Source organism: Thamnophis sirtalis, unplaced genomic scaffold, assembly GCF_051295495.1.
Source record: "Thamnophis sirtalis isolate CommonGarterSnake01/CBP01778 unplaced genomic scaffold, rThaSir2_p1.2 scaffold_1, whole genome shotgun sequence".
Lineage (NCBI taxonomy): Eukaryota > Metazoa > Chordata > Lepidosauria > Squamata > Natricidae > Thamnophis > Thamnophis sirtalis.
In genome coordinates this window covers 150,603,417-150,619,716 of record NW_028261381.1, presented here as the reverse complement: position 1 = coordinate 150,619,716, position 16,300 = coordinate 150,603,417, and the positions used below count along the sequence as shown (strand labels likewise).

Here is a 16,300-nt window from a genome sequence, read left to right as displayed (position 1 = left end):
CCCAGATAGTGGGAACTACCACTCCAAAGAAGAAGGCACAGTTAGAGTTGGGAAGATCCAGAAAAGATGCTATCACCTTCACCCAGTATGAGTTCAGCCTGTCCAATTGCAATGTGAGATACTGATCCCAGTTAGAGTGTTTGGGTTTCAGTTACTGCAGCTAAAGTTGGTGCCCCAGCTAGAGAGTCTCGGAGCAGCACAGAAATTAAATAAAACTACTGAATCTAAGGCTGAAGAAGCTTCTTGAAACGTCTTAAGAGAAAGTCAAGTTGCCTCTTGAAAAAGACTTTTGGAACAATCATGACGTGGGTGACCGAAAATCTCCATAGACATTTATTGATTCTAAACGGAGCAATTACTTTTTCACACTAACATACTATGTGCCGCATGACTTGACTTTGTTTACACCGAACTAAAACGAGCACTTAAAGATGGTATTCGTGTATTGCAGACCCTCTTTATGTAGATCTCTAACATTCAGCGGACAAAGATCCGCAAAACGTCAGAAAATTCCCCACGGGGGGAATTTCACAACCTTGCACGTTGCCACTCACTTCCTAGGAATGGAGACCGCCGGACTCAAGGCTACCTACATTTGAGGCGGCATCTGCAATGCAAGTAGCCTTCAAAGCGCCCCAGCCGTCTCTTCTCAGGGTTCCGGATCTCTGGCATTTCTCCGGTAGGGAAAGCGAGCGCCTAGAGCTGGCGAGCCTAAAGGGGAAAGGCGGCTGAAGGCAGCCAAGAGAGACGCCTTCCCGCTCGGCGCTTCCACCTCCTTTCTCCCCCTGCCGAGACAAAACGGCCCATCAAGCCAAACCTCCTACGCCGCTTTCTCGCCCCTGCAGGGGGACCAGGCAGGCCGGGGCGCGGCCGTCCGCGGATGGGCGAGCGAAGGACACGGTTGCGTTGAGGTGAGGCGGGGAAAACGCAGTTATGTTGGGCCCCCGCCCGGGACCTGGTTGTTCCTCTCCCGGTTCTCTCTGCATCCCCGCTTTTAGCTAGAAGAGAGGGAAAAACATGGCGTCAGCCGTGAGGAAAAAGCGGGGCGGGCAAGAGCAGCGGCGTGTCCAACCCAGCCAACCTCGAGAGGCGGCTGAGAGGAAGAGCGGCGCTCGCTGAGGCGACCGGGCTCGCTTTTCCGCCTCCTTTAGTACAAGTTCGGCCTTCTCCTCCTCCCCCTCATTTCTCTGCGGCCGTGCTCGCCTCGCGCCGCTCCACCGCCACACAAAGCAGCTAGACGGGGGAGGGGGTGGCGTACGTGCTCTCTTGCCCCCCGGGCGTTTGGCTCTGGCGCAGCCTTGGTATAATGGCCCTTTCCCCGCTAGTCGCCGAAACCGCCGATATCGTTTTGTATGTGTGCGCGGGTGCGCGCGCGCGCGCATTTCTTCCTCTGTGCAATTTATGTCTTGGCTGGAAGTGGGGCGGAGGGGGGGGGAAGGGAAGCCTTTTATTTGTTGTGGCTCCTGCAGTTGCCAAGTGAGGAGAGGCCAACCGTGCTGCTCTTTTTTAGTCGGATCGTAGCTGCTGTGTATTTTTAGGCTACTGGAAGTTTTTGTCCATTTATTAATGTGCCTTGAAAGCCCCAACCCAGCCTGCAAGTCGTTGCAACAACTCTGAAATATAAAGACAGGTAAGGTGATCAGTTAGAGCTGATGTGGATGTGAAAAAGGAGCGAAGTGGTGGTGTTGTCGCTTCTGGAATCGGCTCCTCAGAGTTGTGTTTTTAAAGGTAGAGTTTGATGCCCCAGTTTAAGACAATGATAAAAACAATGAATCACACTTTCTGCATATCTGAATGGCACTGATGCACACGTGTTCCCATTTTCTGGTTAACTGGCAAGAACAAGTGCTATAAACAAAAATTTGGTTTTGACCAGTGCTGTGTATATTTAAATCTCCACAAATCTTCATATGTAATTATACCCTGATGTATGCTACAAATCTCATAGATTGAAGATGGTCTTTGAAGCCTATGCCAGTAGCCCACTTTCTTACTTCAATATTAGTATAAAAGAATTTAATATGTAACTGATTTTGCTCTCTAGACAGTTAATTGTGTTGGTGTTTTTCTGTTCTATTAGATAAATATATTTATTTTATATCCCAGCCTTTTTGTCAAAAATGCCTTTATCTTCACCATAAAGAATGTTTAGATTCTGTGAGGTCCATGACTGAATGAAGAACTGAAAATATATTAATAGATGTAGTCTGATCCTCTAACAATAAGAATACGTTCTGGATCACAGTAACTCTAAATTTAGTGAGCCGTCTTGTGCCAATATAATTTGATCCAAAAGTTTGTCTTGAGAAAGAAAACACTATTTTTTTAGATGCCAGAACATGGCTTCAGGGGCACACTTAATCCCTCTAAAGAGTTTTAATACATAGTTCTGTTTACAACTCCACTATATATTATACCCTTACATTTGCATAGGAGCTCACATTTTAAAAAGTGTCTTCCTGTAATAGCTTTGTTGCTATTGCTTTTGGGAAAAGGAGTCATTTTCAACTGCTTTCCTGACAGGGAGAGCAAATTGATTTTCTTAGTTGATCAGTAGGACAAATGAAATTGGGTAATGTAGGATACTAGGGTCTGTTGCAGTGAAGAGCGAGTCAGGATTAGAGATGTGCAAAACATTTTGAAATATTTTGGGCTTCAAACACTCTATCTTGAAACAATTATTTTCAGATAGATTTTTCTAGCCTTATCAGAATTCCAATACTAATTCAACCCCATTCAAAACGGATCAAAACAGAACCGGAACATTTCCAATAAAGGCACAACAGCTATTTTCAAGCTTGATGATTTCAAATTTTAAACATTTCACACTTCACAAATCAGGATAAGACACAAGAACCTGTTGGGTCAGTAAACCTCAGAGAAGGTTTGAAAGGCACATTACGTGTCCATGAGCTTGCTGATCCCTGGATCAAGCAGACCATGGAAAATTCAACAGGGAATGAGGAATGGAGAGGGGGAGATAAATTGTTTATAGTATGTGTTCCCTTGAGAGTCAATATCATACTGGCTTACATTTATCGTGTTACATGATATGAAAACCAGTATTCCGAAGAGCATTTATTAAGAAAGTCTTACATTTCTAGTTTCTATGGGTTTTACAAGAGAAGTCATATTAAATATTATAGTAGAAAGCTTGGGAATTGCACTTAACTTTTTTTACTAACAGAGAAAATTAAAAATAGGGCTAGAACAAGGTAATAAATGTTATTGAATAGCTATCTTGGTAGTTCTTTATTGCTAACAGAAAAGGCAGTTCTCGAGAATATATAATCTACTCTCGAGTAGATTGAAAAAGGCTAAAACATATAAGAAATGGTTGTGGGAACTGGCTATGTCTAGTCTAATGAAAAGAAGGATTGGGGTAACATGATAGCTGTCTTCCAATATTTGGGAACTGTCACTAAGATGGGGTGAACAGTCTATTTTGCAAAGCATATGTGGGCAAGACAAAAAGTAACTGATGGAAACTTATCAAAGAGACTTTCAACCTAGAACAAAAGAGAACTTTCCTGACAGTGAGAACAATTAATCAATGGAAGGCTTTCCTTCAGAAGTTGTGCGTGCTCTAGGTGTTTTTAAGAACATATTGGACAGGCATTTGTCCACAGTGGTATAGGCCAGTGGTCACCAACTGGTGGTCTGTGAGGAAATTTTGGTGGTCCGCAGAAAAAGTATTTGCAATTTTTATATTGCACTAAATACTATTTATCTTTTTTTAAAAATCCATATTAGTGGTCCGCGGGATTTAAAATTATGAATTAAGTGGTTCCTGAGGTCCAAAAGGTTGGTGACCCCTGGTATAGGCTTTGATGCTTAGGCAAAGGGTTGGACTAGAAGACTTCCAAGATCCCTTCCAACTTTGTTATTCTGTATTCTGTAGATTCGGGACAAAGCAATATAGTAAAGATCATTGGGTTTTTGAAAGAATGAACAGAAGCCCTGATGTTTAAAGTGAGGAATGCATGCACAGTTTTCTTTAAAAAAACACTGCTTTATTGGCAATATTTGAAAAAATGCACTTTTGGTAAAATTGCTTTCTTTTTTCTTTTTTGTTCTCTTTCCTCTTTAGAAAAATGAAATTCAGCCAAAATTTGAGTAAATAATTATGGGCCCAGATGTGCCTCTATTGAATGACCACAAGCAAGAATTCCTATTAAAGCGATTTCCACAGAGCATTTTGGGTGGCCCTCAATTTAAATTAGGATACTGTGCACCTTCTTACATCTATTTGAATCAGATTCTTCTCTTCTTGATACCATGGATTCTAGGTGGAATTGGAACGCTTATGTATCAGTTAAATGTTCTGCAAGACTATGGCACAGCTGCACTTTCTGGAGGACTAATGCTTGTTGCAGCTATTATTGTTCAAGGAATAAACTTGTATGCCAGGCAAAAGACTGCACCTGTAGAAAGAATGCATGTCCACAATATATTAACAGAGGAAGATGAGTGGGAGTTTTCTAGCTGTATAGGTTTAGAGACAATCAAATTTATTATTCCAGGCAAAAAATATACGATTAATGTGTTTTTTCACTCACTTGTTGCTGGAGTACTATGTGGTTTAGGAACTTGGTATTTGCTGCCCAGTAGAATTGCCTCTTTATATGGAGATAATATTGGAACAACAGTGGTGATCTTCGTATTTGGATGGTTGACAGTGTGCATTGGAGAATATTCCTTAATTGTTAATACTGCTTCAGAGACAGCTACTTATCAAGCACTGGACACTTATGAAATTGTTCCTCTTATGAGACCATTCTACATTTTTGTCTTCATAGCAGTGGATCTTGCTCACAGGTAAAAAAAAAATACAAATAATGACGTGCTCTTAAACGGATATCAATCTAGCTTTGTTAAGTGACTTGTTTGATGCACATGGGCTTATTTATAGATAATGAAGTAAATTTATAATACAGTGAAAGGTGGACAGAGTTGTATTGAATCTTTTTCCATTCCATTTTTTCCATTCTAGAAATAATATTCTCTTCTACTTCCATTTAGATTTGTTGCTGATGCTGCAGCTTTAAAGTTGGTCAATCAGGTTATGCACATCATATTTTTGTCGTTGCCACTTTTATGGACTTTGGGGATTCTGCCTCCATTGGATGCACTTTTTCTCTGGGGAATGGAACAAGTGCTGGAACTTGGGCTAGGGGGCTCACCTATGTCAAATAATGTAAGGTAAACATTATTTTACATAACTTCAATATTTCCAGATAGTTAAGTATGTTAGTAACAATTTAAAAACCTTGTAGTATCTCAAGTGTGAAGGTATTTATTCTGGCATACATTTTCATGGACTATGACCAGTTCATAGTCATATAATTATTGAGAGGCAGAATAATCCAATAGTGAAATCAGGTGAAATTGCCCACATTTTATTTTCTGGTGATTTCAGTAGTTATACTCCACACATACAAATCATTTAGTCTCTTATACAAACAACAGACTGAATAAACATAGCAGTTCATTTATCTGATGAAATTTCCACAAAATATTATTAAAGCTGCTGAGATTCTGTATAAAGCATAGTAATTTAGTTAGAGACCTTATATACCTTCTCAGATAAATGCAAGTATCCTAGCTTGCCTTGAGTCCTGAGTCCTAGACTGTAGATTACTTCTAATAGAACAGTTGAATAGATAAATCAATTACCATGGGAGGTATAAACTTCATCTGAACTGGTTATGTTCATGCAGAAGCTGAAAAGTCTTCTATTGTGGATGCTGTAACTTAGATTCTTGTTTGGATTAAGAGTTATGCAGATTTTTTCCCAATTGTATAATTTTATGTGGGCTGCTAAAATACTTTGCATATTAAACCTGCAGGCCTATTATACAGAACGTATATAATCGGCAGAATCTTACAGAAAGATAAATTGTATATCTATATCTATATATATCTATATCTTTATTTCATAAACCATCCCTCCGAGACTGGGTGATAAGTTTAGCTAAGTGGGAAAATGTTAGTGAAAATAGATGAACTATTTGTACAAATTCTTTCTTTCATATACATTGATTTATTTTTTTATTACAGACTGCTAGCAATGTTTATCATTTCTTTGGGAACAGCTGTTGCATCTTACTTCATCCCTAACACGCTTGGTGTGGTTCTGTTCATGACCGGATGTGGATTTATACTAAGTCTTAATCTAAATGAGATTGGATTAACCCTCAAATACACTATGATCAGCTGTTTAGCTTCCAGCAAATTTAAAAGCACGTCTTCCTGCAGAACACAATTTGTATGGAAGGAATTAATGTTCTATTTCATTGTACTGACTTTTGCTCTTCTGGAAGCTGGCTTATTGCACTTCTTCCTTGGTTTTCAGACATTTTCCAAGACTAGCCTACAAGGTGTTATTAGTTACATATTGATAGTATTGCTTCTTGCTCAATGGATTCTCAGAGAGGTTCAAACAGTATATTTGTTTGGATTGTTTCGAAATCCCTTTTATCCAAAAGACCTAATGACAACGAATGTGTCCGGAAGGAAGGAAAAGAACCTCAAGAAAATTGGTATGTTAAGGAAGATTTTACTCACTTTAGGTAAGAAATCTCAGTTTCTTCTTTTATATAAGTACAGAAAGAGTAAAATGCATCTTGTGAAATTATGAAATGTGTTTAGAGCAAGGGGAAAGTGGTGGTGATCAGATCAGAAACTGAGTAAAAGCTTATTTCCAAACTTTAGTTTCTGAAATTGATTTCTTCTCCCACCTTAAAATTTTAATAGTTTTAAGTTTAACATTGAAAGTGGTTTGCCTACAAACTTTGATTTTTTGGGGGATGAAAAGGTTATGCACCTTTCTCATATGCAAACAGATGATGTAAATTCTGAAGTAAATTCTGGGGAAATAATATTGGCCATTAGACAATGCTAGTATTATAGTTCATACAAAGATACAAAATTATTTGAAATATGTTGGATCATCTGACTTCTCATTTATTAATTATGAAAAGGAAAACTGTTACCAAATATGTAACAATATATTATTCAATTCTTAAAATGTTCCGATTTCCTCAATCTACCACTTTTCAAAAGTTAGTGATAGAGTAACCGTTTGATGTTATATCAGGTTTGAAGCTAAAATTTATTTGATTTGATCATTTAGATATTAAATTTATATTATGACTTAGTATTGCTTTCTGAAATTGAAAGATCCAAGAACTCAAATGATTATGGGACATCTGATTGCTGCAAAGACGTCTCACAACATTTTAGAATTCTGCATGCCAGAAAGAATTTTTAGTATTCCATTTTCCAAAGTACTACATTACAAACTAGACAGCATCACCTTTATTTATTTGTCAGTTTATACATATTCCACTGTTCCCTCAATAAGTGACTTTTGTAAAACAAAACAAAAAACATGAGAAAACTTTATACATTACTCAGTCTTGTTGCTTCCCTTTTTTACCTTGCCACAGAATTCGAAAGAGAAATCAGAAACAAAATAAAAATCAGAGAATCATACAAAAACTGAATAGCTATTTATGCAGTTGAAGGTTTTATATATACCATATTTTTCGGAGTATAAGACACATCTTTTTCCTTCAAAAAAGAGGGTGAAAATCTGGGTGCGTCTTACACACTGAATACAGCATTTTTGGCCTACTGAAACCCTGCCCCCTTTGCAAAAATGGACGTTCAGAAGGTTTGGGAGGCTTGCAAAGTTCTCCTGGGGGCTGGGGAGGGCAAAAATGTGCAAAAAACAGACAGTTTTTGCTCATTTTTGGCCCCCCATCCCCCAGGAGCACTTTGCAAGCCTCCCAAATCCTCTGCAAGCCCCCACTTTTTTTGCAAAAAAATGGCCAGTTTTTGCAAAAAATGGGCCGTTTTTTGCTCCCTTTTGGCCCCTCCCCCCAACCCCAGGAGCACTCTACAACTCTCCCAAAGCTCGGCATGCCCCCCCCCTTTTTGTTTTGCAGAGTGCAAAAACTTTTTTTAAAAAAAATTACCTCTTCAAAATCATAGTGCGTCTTATATTCCGGTGCATCTTATAGTCTGAAAAATACAGTAGTTTTTTGCATAAGAAAAACACTCTTATATCTTTTTTCTTTTTTCTTTTTTTTTTTGTAATTTCAGTGTCACCGTTTGCTATGATAGCATTTCTTTCCATAGACAATTCTCTACATCAACTTTCATCCATATATATTTCCATTGGATTTTCAAGAAGCTTTAGAATGGTAAATTTCAAGCATTTTATGTTTTTTATAGGATAACCCAATATATTGCAATGTAACCACTGAATCTATTAAATAAAAGACAAGAACTCATTCTAATTAGAAATTAATACTTGATTCCATGAAATTGTAGAGAATGTTTTTTTTTTGTATGTTAGGACCAATATTAAATTTAGGCATCTCTAGTTAAAGGGTTTTGGGTAGCATCGCTTGACCTCAAACATGGCACTTTTTGGCTGCTGACACTAATACAAAAGTAAGGATATTTTTTTAGAATGATTGTGTATAGAATCTTTTAGCATTTGGTAAATATTGATACAATAACATTCCAAGACTTGTTATACTCAGCTCAGTGAATTACTGTTTTAATGAAGCATATTCAGATGCATACCACAGCAAGAAGCCACACTTAGGTGAAACCTGGCTGAATTTGGATTCTAGAAAAGGTCATCCTAATTAGTATTTGGATAGAGAAACCATCTATGATTTTAATAGCTGTTAGTTAGATGGGAAAATTTAAAAGCATACAGGTACCCTTCAGTTAATGAACATTTGTTCAGAAACAATTCAAAGGTACAACAGTGCTAAGGCTTACAGCTAGGCCTGAAATTCATTGCTATCACAGTGTCCCCTTAGTCATGTGATTGCAATTTGGGTGGTTCAGCAACAAGCTCACAATTATGAGGGTTGCAGCATCTTGTGGTCATTTGATTGCCTTTTTTGACTTTCACTGCTGCCTTCCTATAAGCAAAGTTAATGAGGAAACTGGCAGGTGATTGCAATTGGCAATTACGTGGCATTGCACCTAAAAGCAACAGCAGGAAGTACCAGAGTGCCATTGAAACTCAGCGCAGTTATGTGACATCACTCTTTACAATCAGATTACTTAGCAACAAAGTTCCCAGTCCTAATTACAATTGTTAACCGAGGACTACCTGTATTGGAATAAGCCAATGTCTTATGATATTATAATTCAATTAATGTGTCCATGAAAAAAAACTCAGTGGAAATATCCTTGAAACCATCCGGAGTCAAACCCAGTATGAGGGAGACTCTGTTATGTAATTCTATGTCTGCAAATTTCCTATATATTTCATTTATTCTCTAGTATGTTCTTATTTTTCTGATAAGAATACGGAGTATGATGTATTTCCACATGTTGAAGTTAGAAATTGAAATGAAGACCATAAAAAGTAGTAAAATGGAAAGAATCATAAAGTAATATTGTTACACGCACGCTCACTCACTCACTCACTCACTCACTCACTCACACTCCATTGTTTGCTTTGATGCCTGGACTTCCATGGGATGCAAGATCGTGGAGAGACCAGTAGATTTTAGGCAATATTGTTTTATTGTTCTGAAAAAAACAGAACAATGGGCTTGATCAGTCATGAACTGTAAAGTGTATTTTATATCTGTATGATGAAACTGCAAAAATACTTGTTTTAGGTGTGGCAAGATACAGAGCATGCTCTGTTGGATATGGTGGTAGTGTCTGCAGTGCAGTTGCTGGTGTTCACTACTGATCTCTGGTGGAACAAAAGCATTGATACAGGAATTAGACTCCTGCTGGTAAAACACTTTTATTTATCATATTTTACTTATGTAGGTTGAATCTCAATTTGAGAAACAAACTGATAGGGAACCAAGGTGATAGAAAACTACACTTACTGGATAAAAAAGTCTATTAAAAAAAAAATACAACAGTGGAATGCAGTCCATTAATACGACTTGCCTCCAGAAGTTGTGGGTGCTCCAACACTGGAGGTTTTTAATATGAGATTGGAAAACTATTTGTCTGAAATGGTACAAGTAGTTCACAACGTACGTCTACAACTGAGCCCAACATTTATGTTGCTAAGTGAGAAACTTGCTAAGTGAGTTTTGCCCTGTTTTATAATTCTTCTTGTCGCATTTGTTAAGTGAATCACTGCAGTTGTTAAATTAATAACATGGTTGTTAAGTGAATCTGGTTTCTCCCATTGACTTTGCTTGTCAGAAAGTTGCAAAAGGGGATCACATGACTTATGACTGCAACCATCATAAATATGAGTCAATTGTCAAGCATTCAAATGTAAATCACATAACCGTGGGGAAACTGCAACGGTCATAAGTGTGAAAAATGGTCATAAGTCATTATTTTCAGTGACATTGTAACTTCGAACGGTCACTAAATAAACTATTGTAAGTTGAGGACTACTTGTATAGGGTTTCCTGCTTGAGCAAGGGGGTGGACCAAAAAACCTCCAATTTTGTTGTTCTAATTATTTTATTAGCAAATATAGATTTTGTTGGCTAAATTGGATGAGAGATGATTTTCGTCTAGAATCCAAAATAATTTGCAGTCTTCTCTCGAACAGACTTTGACAGCATACTGCAGATTCATTCATGTAGGTATGCATAACTGATAGACGTTTTTGTCAAAATTTAGAGTCAGACTATTCAAATTTTAAGAATTTCACTTTGAATTAAACTCTGTGACATATTGGCAAGCAGGACATCTGGCATACATCCCGATTTGCCTACTTCAGTCTATCTGGGAAAAGCCTTCTGATTTTTCAAAAGCAGCTTCACATCATTCTCTATTGACAAAGTTAATTTCCTCTTTCTACCCTCCCTTCAAAATTAATTCAGATTCTTCAATTGAAGTTCAGAAAACTTGAGCTTCCTTCGCTAATAAAAGTTCAAGGTCTTTCATGAACACTCCAAATGCTTTAGAAAAATGAAATCCCATGAAGAAGCATATAAATGAAGGAAATACATTATTGCTATTTCTCTCTTATTAGGTTGGAATTATTCGGACTCGGCTGTTTCAATTTGTTTCAAAATTGCAATTTGCCATTACTGTTCTCTTGACATCGTGGACAGAAAAGAAACAGCGACGGAAATCCACAGCTACTTTGATTACACTGAACATTGCTTTCTTTCCAATTGTATTGGCCATCATAGTGCTCTCTTCATTGCTTTCTTCTCCCTTGCTATCACTTTTTAGTCTCCCAATATTTTTGATAGGCTTTCCAAGACCAGTCCGAAGCTGGCCAGGACCTGTGGGCATGATGACCTGCGTAGGTCCTGATGCTGTATATTATCAACAGATGATTCCAAGTTTAAGGACTGCATTGCAATCAGCATTCTCAACAGGCAGGTTAGGTAAGTTAAAACGTGGCTCATGAGACCAGCTGATTAAGTATCCATGAACTTTCCCTCAACTGCCAAGGAATCTACTGTAGGTTTCTCGACACAGCAGGACTGATTTACAGGCTCTTGTATGATAATCTCATAGATGTAGGAAATTATTTGCTGCTATAATAATCTGAGTGAAATTTCAGTATCATAGAAATGAAAATAGAATTTCATATACTACCAAACTGATGCTTTGGTTTGCTTGTAGATGGTATCAGGTCCATGAGCTTAAGGTAGCCTACATGTATTCCCTCATCCAATTTAATCCCTACAACAAAATTCTAAAGGTAATTTGACTGAATGATAGCAATTAGCCCAGAATTCAACCAATGCAGCTGAATGTAGGTGATGGATTTGATTCTGTAATAACCGGGGAGAGCAAAAAAAGAGATATTTGAAATTTCCACAACTAACCAGAGAAATAAAAGCAGGAGTCTGATCGTTAGGAGCTATGTGTTTTAAAATATTTTTTTAAACCCTCTGGTCTTTAATGGCATCCTTGTCTAGATTTTCTTAGCAGGGTATTGTGTTATATTTTCATACTTGAGCATATTTTTATTCATTTAGACAGCAATGTAGATTTAAGATTATTTTTCTATAAAAATGGTAACAAGAGAATGCACTCTTTTTGCTCAGCAGTCCTAAAAAGGCTATTTAATTTTAATGACATAAAGGCAGATTTCTTGAATTCATTTTTAGGCTATTCTGAAACTCAAGATTTTCAGCTTGGGCATGACTGGAAATTACTAATGACTGATATATCTCTAATCTCAGCCTTCAAATTGTGAGATGAGTGACAAATAAATTTAATAATAATGACTACAGGTATACCAAAGAAAGAATTGGTGTAATATATTATACATAATACATACATAATTTTTGCATTAATATATATTTGTAATTAATATTTTGCAGAAAATTGCAAAACTTTTAAATTTCAGCAAAAATGCCTGAAAATGATGTCGTTATCAAAATGTCACTAATTCTTTTGTCACTGAGATATTTCAGGAATAGTGTTTTTATCATTATAAAGTTCTATTTGTGTTATAAAACCACCATATTTACTACAATTTCTAAGCAGTAAAATACATTAAAAAATGCAAGCTCTGTTAACAGCCATGTATCTAGAATTCATATCTATAATAAGCTTCACGTAGTGATTTTAAACTGAACCCATAATGCAGTCTGGTTTGTTTATATACCACTTTTCCAACTTGTGTTATTACATTATATGATCATTTTTTATTAAGATGTGGACAATATATATCAAAATATCCTTGAGTAAAAACAAATCCTTATTTGGGGATTCTTGTTTCCAAAGGTTTCTGTTCACCTGGATCCCACTACCTGTGCCGATTTCAAGACAGGTTAATATGGATCCTTGTTTTAGAAAGAGGCTATACTTACTGTTGTCTCAATATCAAGGCAAGTAGCATTGAAAGCATCTGTTGTTTTGCTGTAGTTCCTTTACATATTAGTAGAAATAACCATACCTCTTAAATGTACAACATATATATGAACTAGTTTTCCAAAAAATCCTGAGAAGAGTTGAAAATAAAAGCTTACTTGATTCACTTAAAATCAATTTAATTTTCTATTAAAAACTACAGCCATTTTCACTAGCTTCCATTTAAGAGGTTGTTGTATTTTCTGACTACACATTCCATACCCTATTATTCTCTCAAATTCCATGTTTAGAAACTAGCCAAAATGCTAGACCTAGAGAAATAATAAAGTATACCAAAACATACCCAAACAAATACAGATGGGGTGGTGGGAGAGAGTATCCAGGAAGACAGGAGTGTCAAACTGGTGGCCCCTAGACCAGATACGTCACAAGCAGGCCAGGCCAATCCCAGTTCCGCAAAGGGAAAAAATATCACGATAGGTCACGAGATGGCAATGTGACATGGTGAGTTTGACACCCATGCAATAAGGACTTGGATACATGGATGTTCTGTGTTATATAAAATGAAAGAATCAGATATGGAGCTAATTACAAAATGTCATTGTTTGTATTTTAGCATTTTTAATTCCATTTCTCTAGTGAAAAAGTCATAGATACAATTAATCAAACACATCTTGAAAGTCATCTCAGATAATAAGAGCAAGAGGGTTATCTAATATTAATGATTCTCATAATTGTCCCATGTAAGTTGATACTGAGCTATTTTGTAAAGTTGTACACATTCCGAAAATGATTCGGTATCATTTAAACATCACTTTATTTTTAGTAAGCAAATTCCTTAGAACTGCAGCACCTTTTTGCAAGTTTAAACCAAATCCTAAAAAGGTTGGACGATTTTAATGAATAACACAGAGAAACTTTTTATACAAGGCTGGAATGTTTTTTTGAATCATTTTTAAATTATGCACCACCTTAGAAAGAAATAGAAAAGGAGCATAGTGTTTTAGTATGGCTTATATTATGTCAAACTCGCAGCTGGATGCGTCACACAGTGGCCATACCCATGCCCGGTTTAGCAAAGGGGAGAAAAGTCCTGATATGTCATGTGATGCCAGCATGATAACGCAAGTTTGATACCCCTGGTTTATATGGTTAGCATTGATGATCTTTTCTCCTCCCTCTTCTTCCACATTATTTTCATTCTTCTAATTCCAGATTGTTTTGATATCCAAATCAAGAAATGTTGTAAATAGTATTATCCTCAACATTATGATTTGGTATGGGTCAGTAAATTGGTATGCATTCACCCTATATCTGAAGCATTGTGCTGCTAGCTGTCTATAAAAGTATTTGAAACACCTTGGGTGTTTGTTTGTTTTCTTTTAATCCAGGGTTTAGAATTGCAGGAAACCTCCTGTCATACTGCTGAAGCTCACAGAGTTGATGATATTTTTGCGATGGCCTTTGAACATCAGGAACATAATAAGATGTTCTCCCTCAACCCTCATTTTGGAAATATTTTAACACCTTGTGCTGCTCTTCCTGTAAAACTCTACTCAGATGCCAGAAATACCTTATCTGGAATAATTGATTCTCCTGAAAATCGGAAGCAGTTCAAAGAAGACTTCATAAAAGTACTCTTATGGATGTTAATCCAGTACTGCTATAAGAAATCAAAAACACCTAGACCTCTTGAAAAAATGTGTAAACCCCAACAGGAGTATTCTTCAGCAGGACCATCTGAAGTTTTAAATAAGGCAATAGAAAGATCAGATTCATGGAAAGATGAAGATGGACTCAGTATGGAATCTACAGAAGACTGGACTGATGATAGCAATCTCTTTGATGATGAACCTAGCAAAAAAACATTAAAAACAAATGTCACAGTACCACAAGATGGTTCACCAAGACCTTTCTATTCTCTTCCAGGCTCAGTAGAAATACATACCATGGATGATGAAGTACTTGAAGTAGCCAGTGTGAATAAACTCTATAAAACTGTTGTCTTTGGTCTTCCTGTTGTAGATGCTGGAAAACACTGGGGAAATATGGATTCATCCCCTATTAAATTCAGTAACTTCTATTCTGAGTTATTAAGCATTCCTGAAGAATGGAGAACTGCACCATTATCGGCTGCCAAATTCCATCAGATGAAGCAGAAGTTTCCAGTAGAGTGGTATCATTTTTTACTTGGCCAGCTAAACCTTTTTCATTTGAAAGAAAATCCTTCAGATTTACTCAAAGATCTTTTTAAAGACACTGCTTTGAAGGATTTGTATGCCCAGAGTGCCTTATCCTGTTATATTGCAATGTTTGGATTAGATGATACTATTGTTTCTCCTGGTCATATTTTCAGAGCCTACAATGGAAGCCTTCCATGGTCAGTCTGTTTGGAATGGTTAATAGGAAAACAAGAGTTATATCAATTAACACTAAAAACGTTCAGGTAATTATTATTTTTTTGACATGTACGTGTATACATCTGAACTAGATTGTGTTGTTTATGTTTGTCATATAATACATGTGTCTATGTGGCAGGGGTGGGTTCCTGCAAGTTCCAACCTCCACAAATCTACTATGCCATTTAGAACCAGTTCCAGCTCCCTCCCACCACCTGTCCGCACCACGCTTGCCCCGCCCACCACTCACTGATTGGCTGGCTCACCAATTGCCCCGCCCACCTCTAAGAGTCCTATCTAAACCTTAAAGTCTTAAAGCTGTCAAGTTTGAACATCCCTGGGCTTTTTTTTTCTGAAGGGTTAGGGGTGCAAGGGCCTTGTAACTTGACAGCTTTAAGACTTGCGTGGTTCAAATGCCAGAGTTCCTGAGCCAACATTTTGGTTGCTAAACAAGAGCGTTGTTAAGTGAGTTTCACCATTTTACAAGTTGGCCATGCCCACCCAGTCACATGGCTGGCAAGCCACTCCCACCCGGTCACATGGCCAGCAAGCCATTTCCACAAAGCAGGCCACACCTACAGAAGAGGTTCTAAAAAAAATTGAAACCCACCACTGGTATGTGGGTATATGCATCATTGTTTTATTAATTTATTTTGTCACGTTTATGTAGTGTATATTGGAGGTGGTGACTATTTGAGAGCTGTATGCAATGAAATATCATTTTAATATATGCCAATTAGTGCACATTTAAAGTGAAAATAAAGTTATTCTAAAATATGAATAATATTCTGGATACAACTATTTTGAATACAAATATTATTCTCTTTAGATACAAATAATATTCTGGCTATAAAACAAATATGTGCCTTATATATATAGTCATATAAAAGCAACACAAATCTAATTTGTCTCTTAGTGTATTCATGGACACAACTATGTAATTTAGTTTCTCACTCCCAGTATTCTTGGAGGTCCCTCATCCACATGCTAGTCAAGGTCATTCTCATCCCTGGTAAGCATCTAAGCCTAGGCAAGGCCAGCTAGATCATGCCAGCTGAAGAAACATATATCCTAGGTATGATCTGGGAGCGAGGTGTTTC

The 16,300-nt window shown here is 37.2% G+C and overlaps 1 protein-coding gene across 2 annotated transcripts in view; it reads left to right on the top strand.

Moving 5' to 3' along the window:
• The first annotated feature begins 833 nt into the window (after positions 1–833).
• PCNX4 (pecanex 4) overlaps positions 834–16,300 on the top strand; it is a 21,903-nt gene continuing 6,436 nt past the window's right edge. The window contains exons 1-9 of one of the 2 annotated variants that reach the window (XM_014057108.2): positions 834–911; positions 4,091–4,818; positions 5,023–5,202; positions 6,061–6,572; positions 8,110–8,210; positions 9,660–9,782; positions 10,997–11,360; positions 12,715–12,818; positions 14,193–15,247. In XM_014057108.2, coding sequence (XP_013912583.2) covers positions 4,127–4,818; positions 5,023–5,202; positions 6,061–6,572; positions 8,110–8,210; positions 9,660–9,782; positions 10,997–11,360; positions 12,715–12,818; positions 14,193–15,247 — 3,131 coding nt within the window. In that variant the 5' untranslated portion in view covers positions 834–911; positions 4,091–4,126. Of the gene's footprint in view, positions 912–1,466; positions 1,631–4,090; positions 4,819–5,022; positions 5,203–6,060; positions 6,573–8,109; positions 8,211–9,659; positions 9,783–10,996; positions 11,361–12,714; positions 12,819–14,192; positions 15,248–16,300 lie in introns of those variants that run through there. The other variant, XM_014057109.2, reaches the window with a different exon arrangement.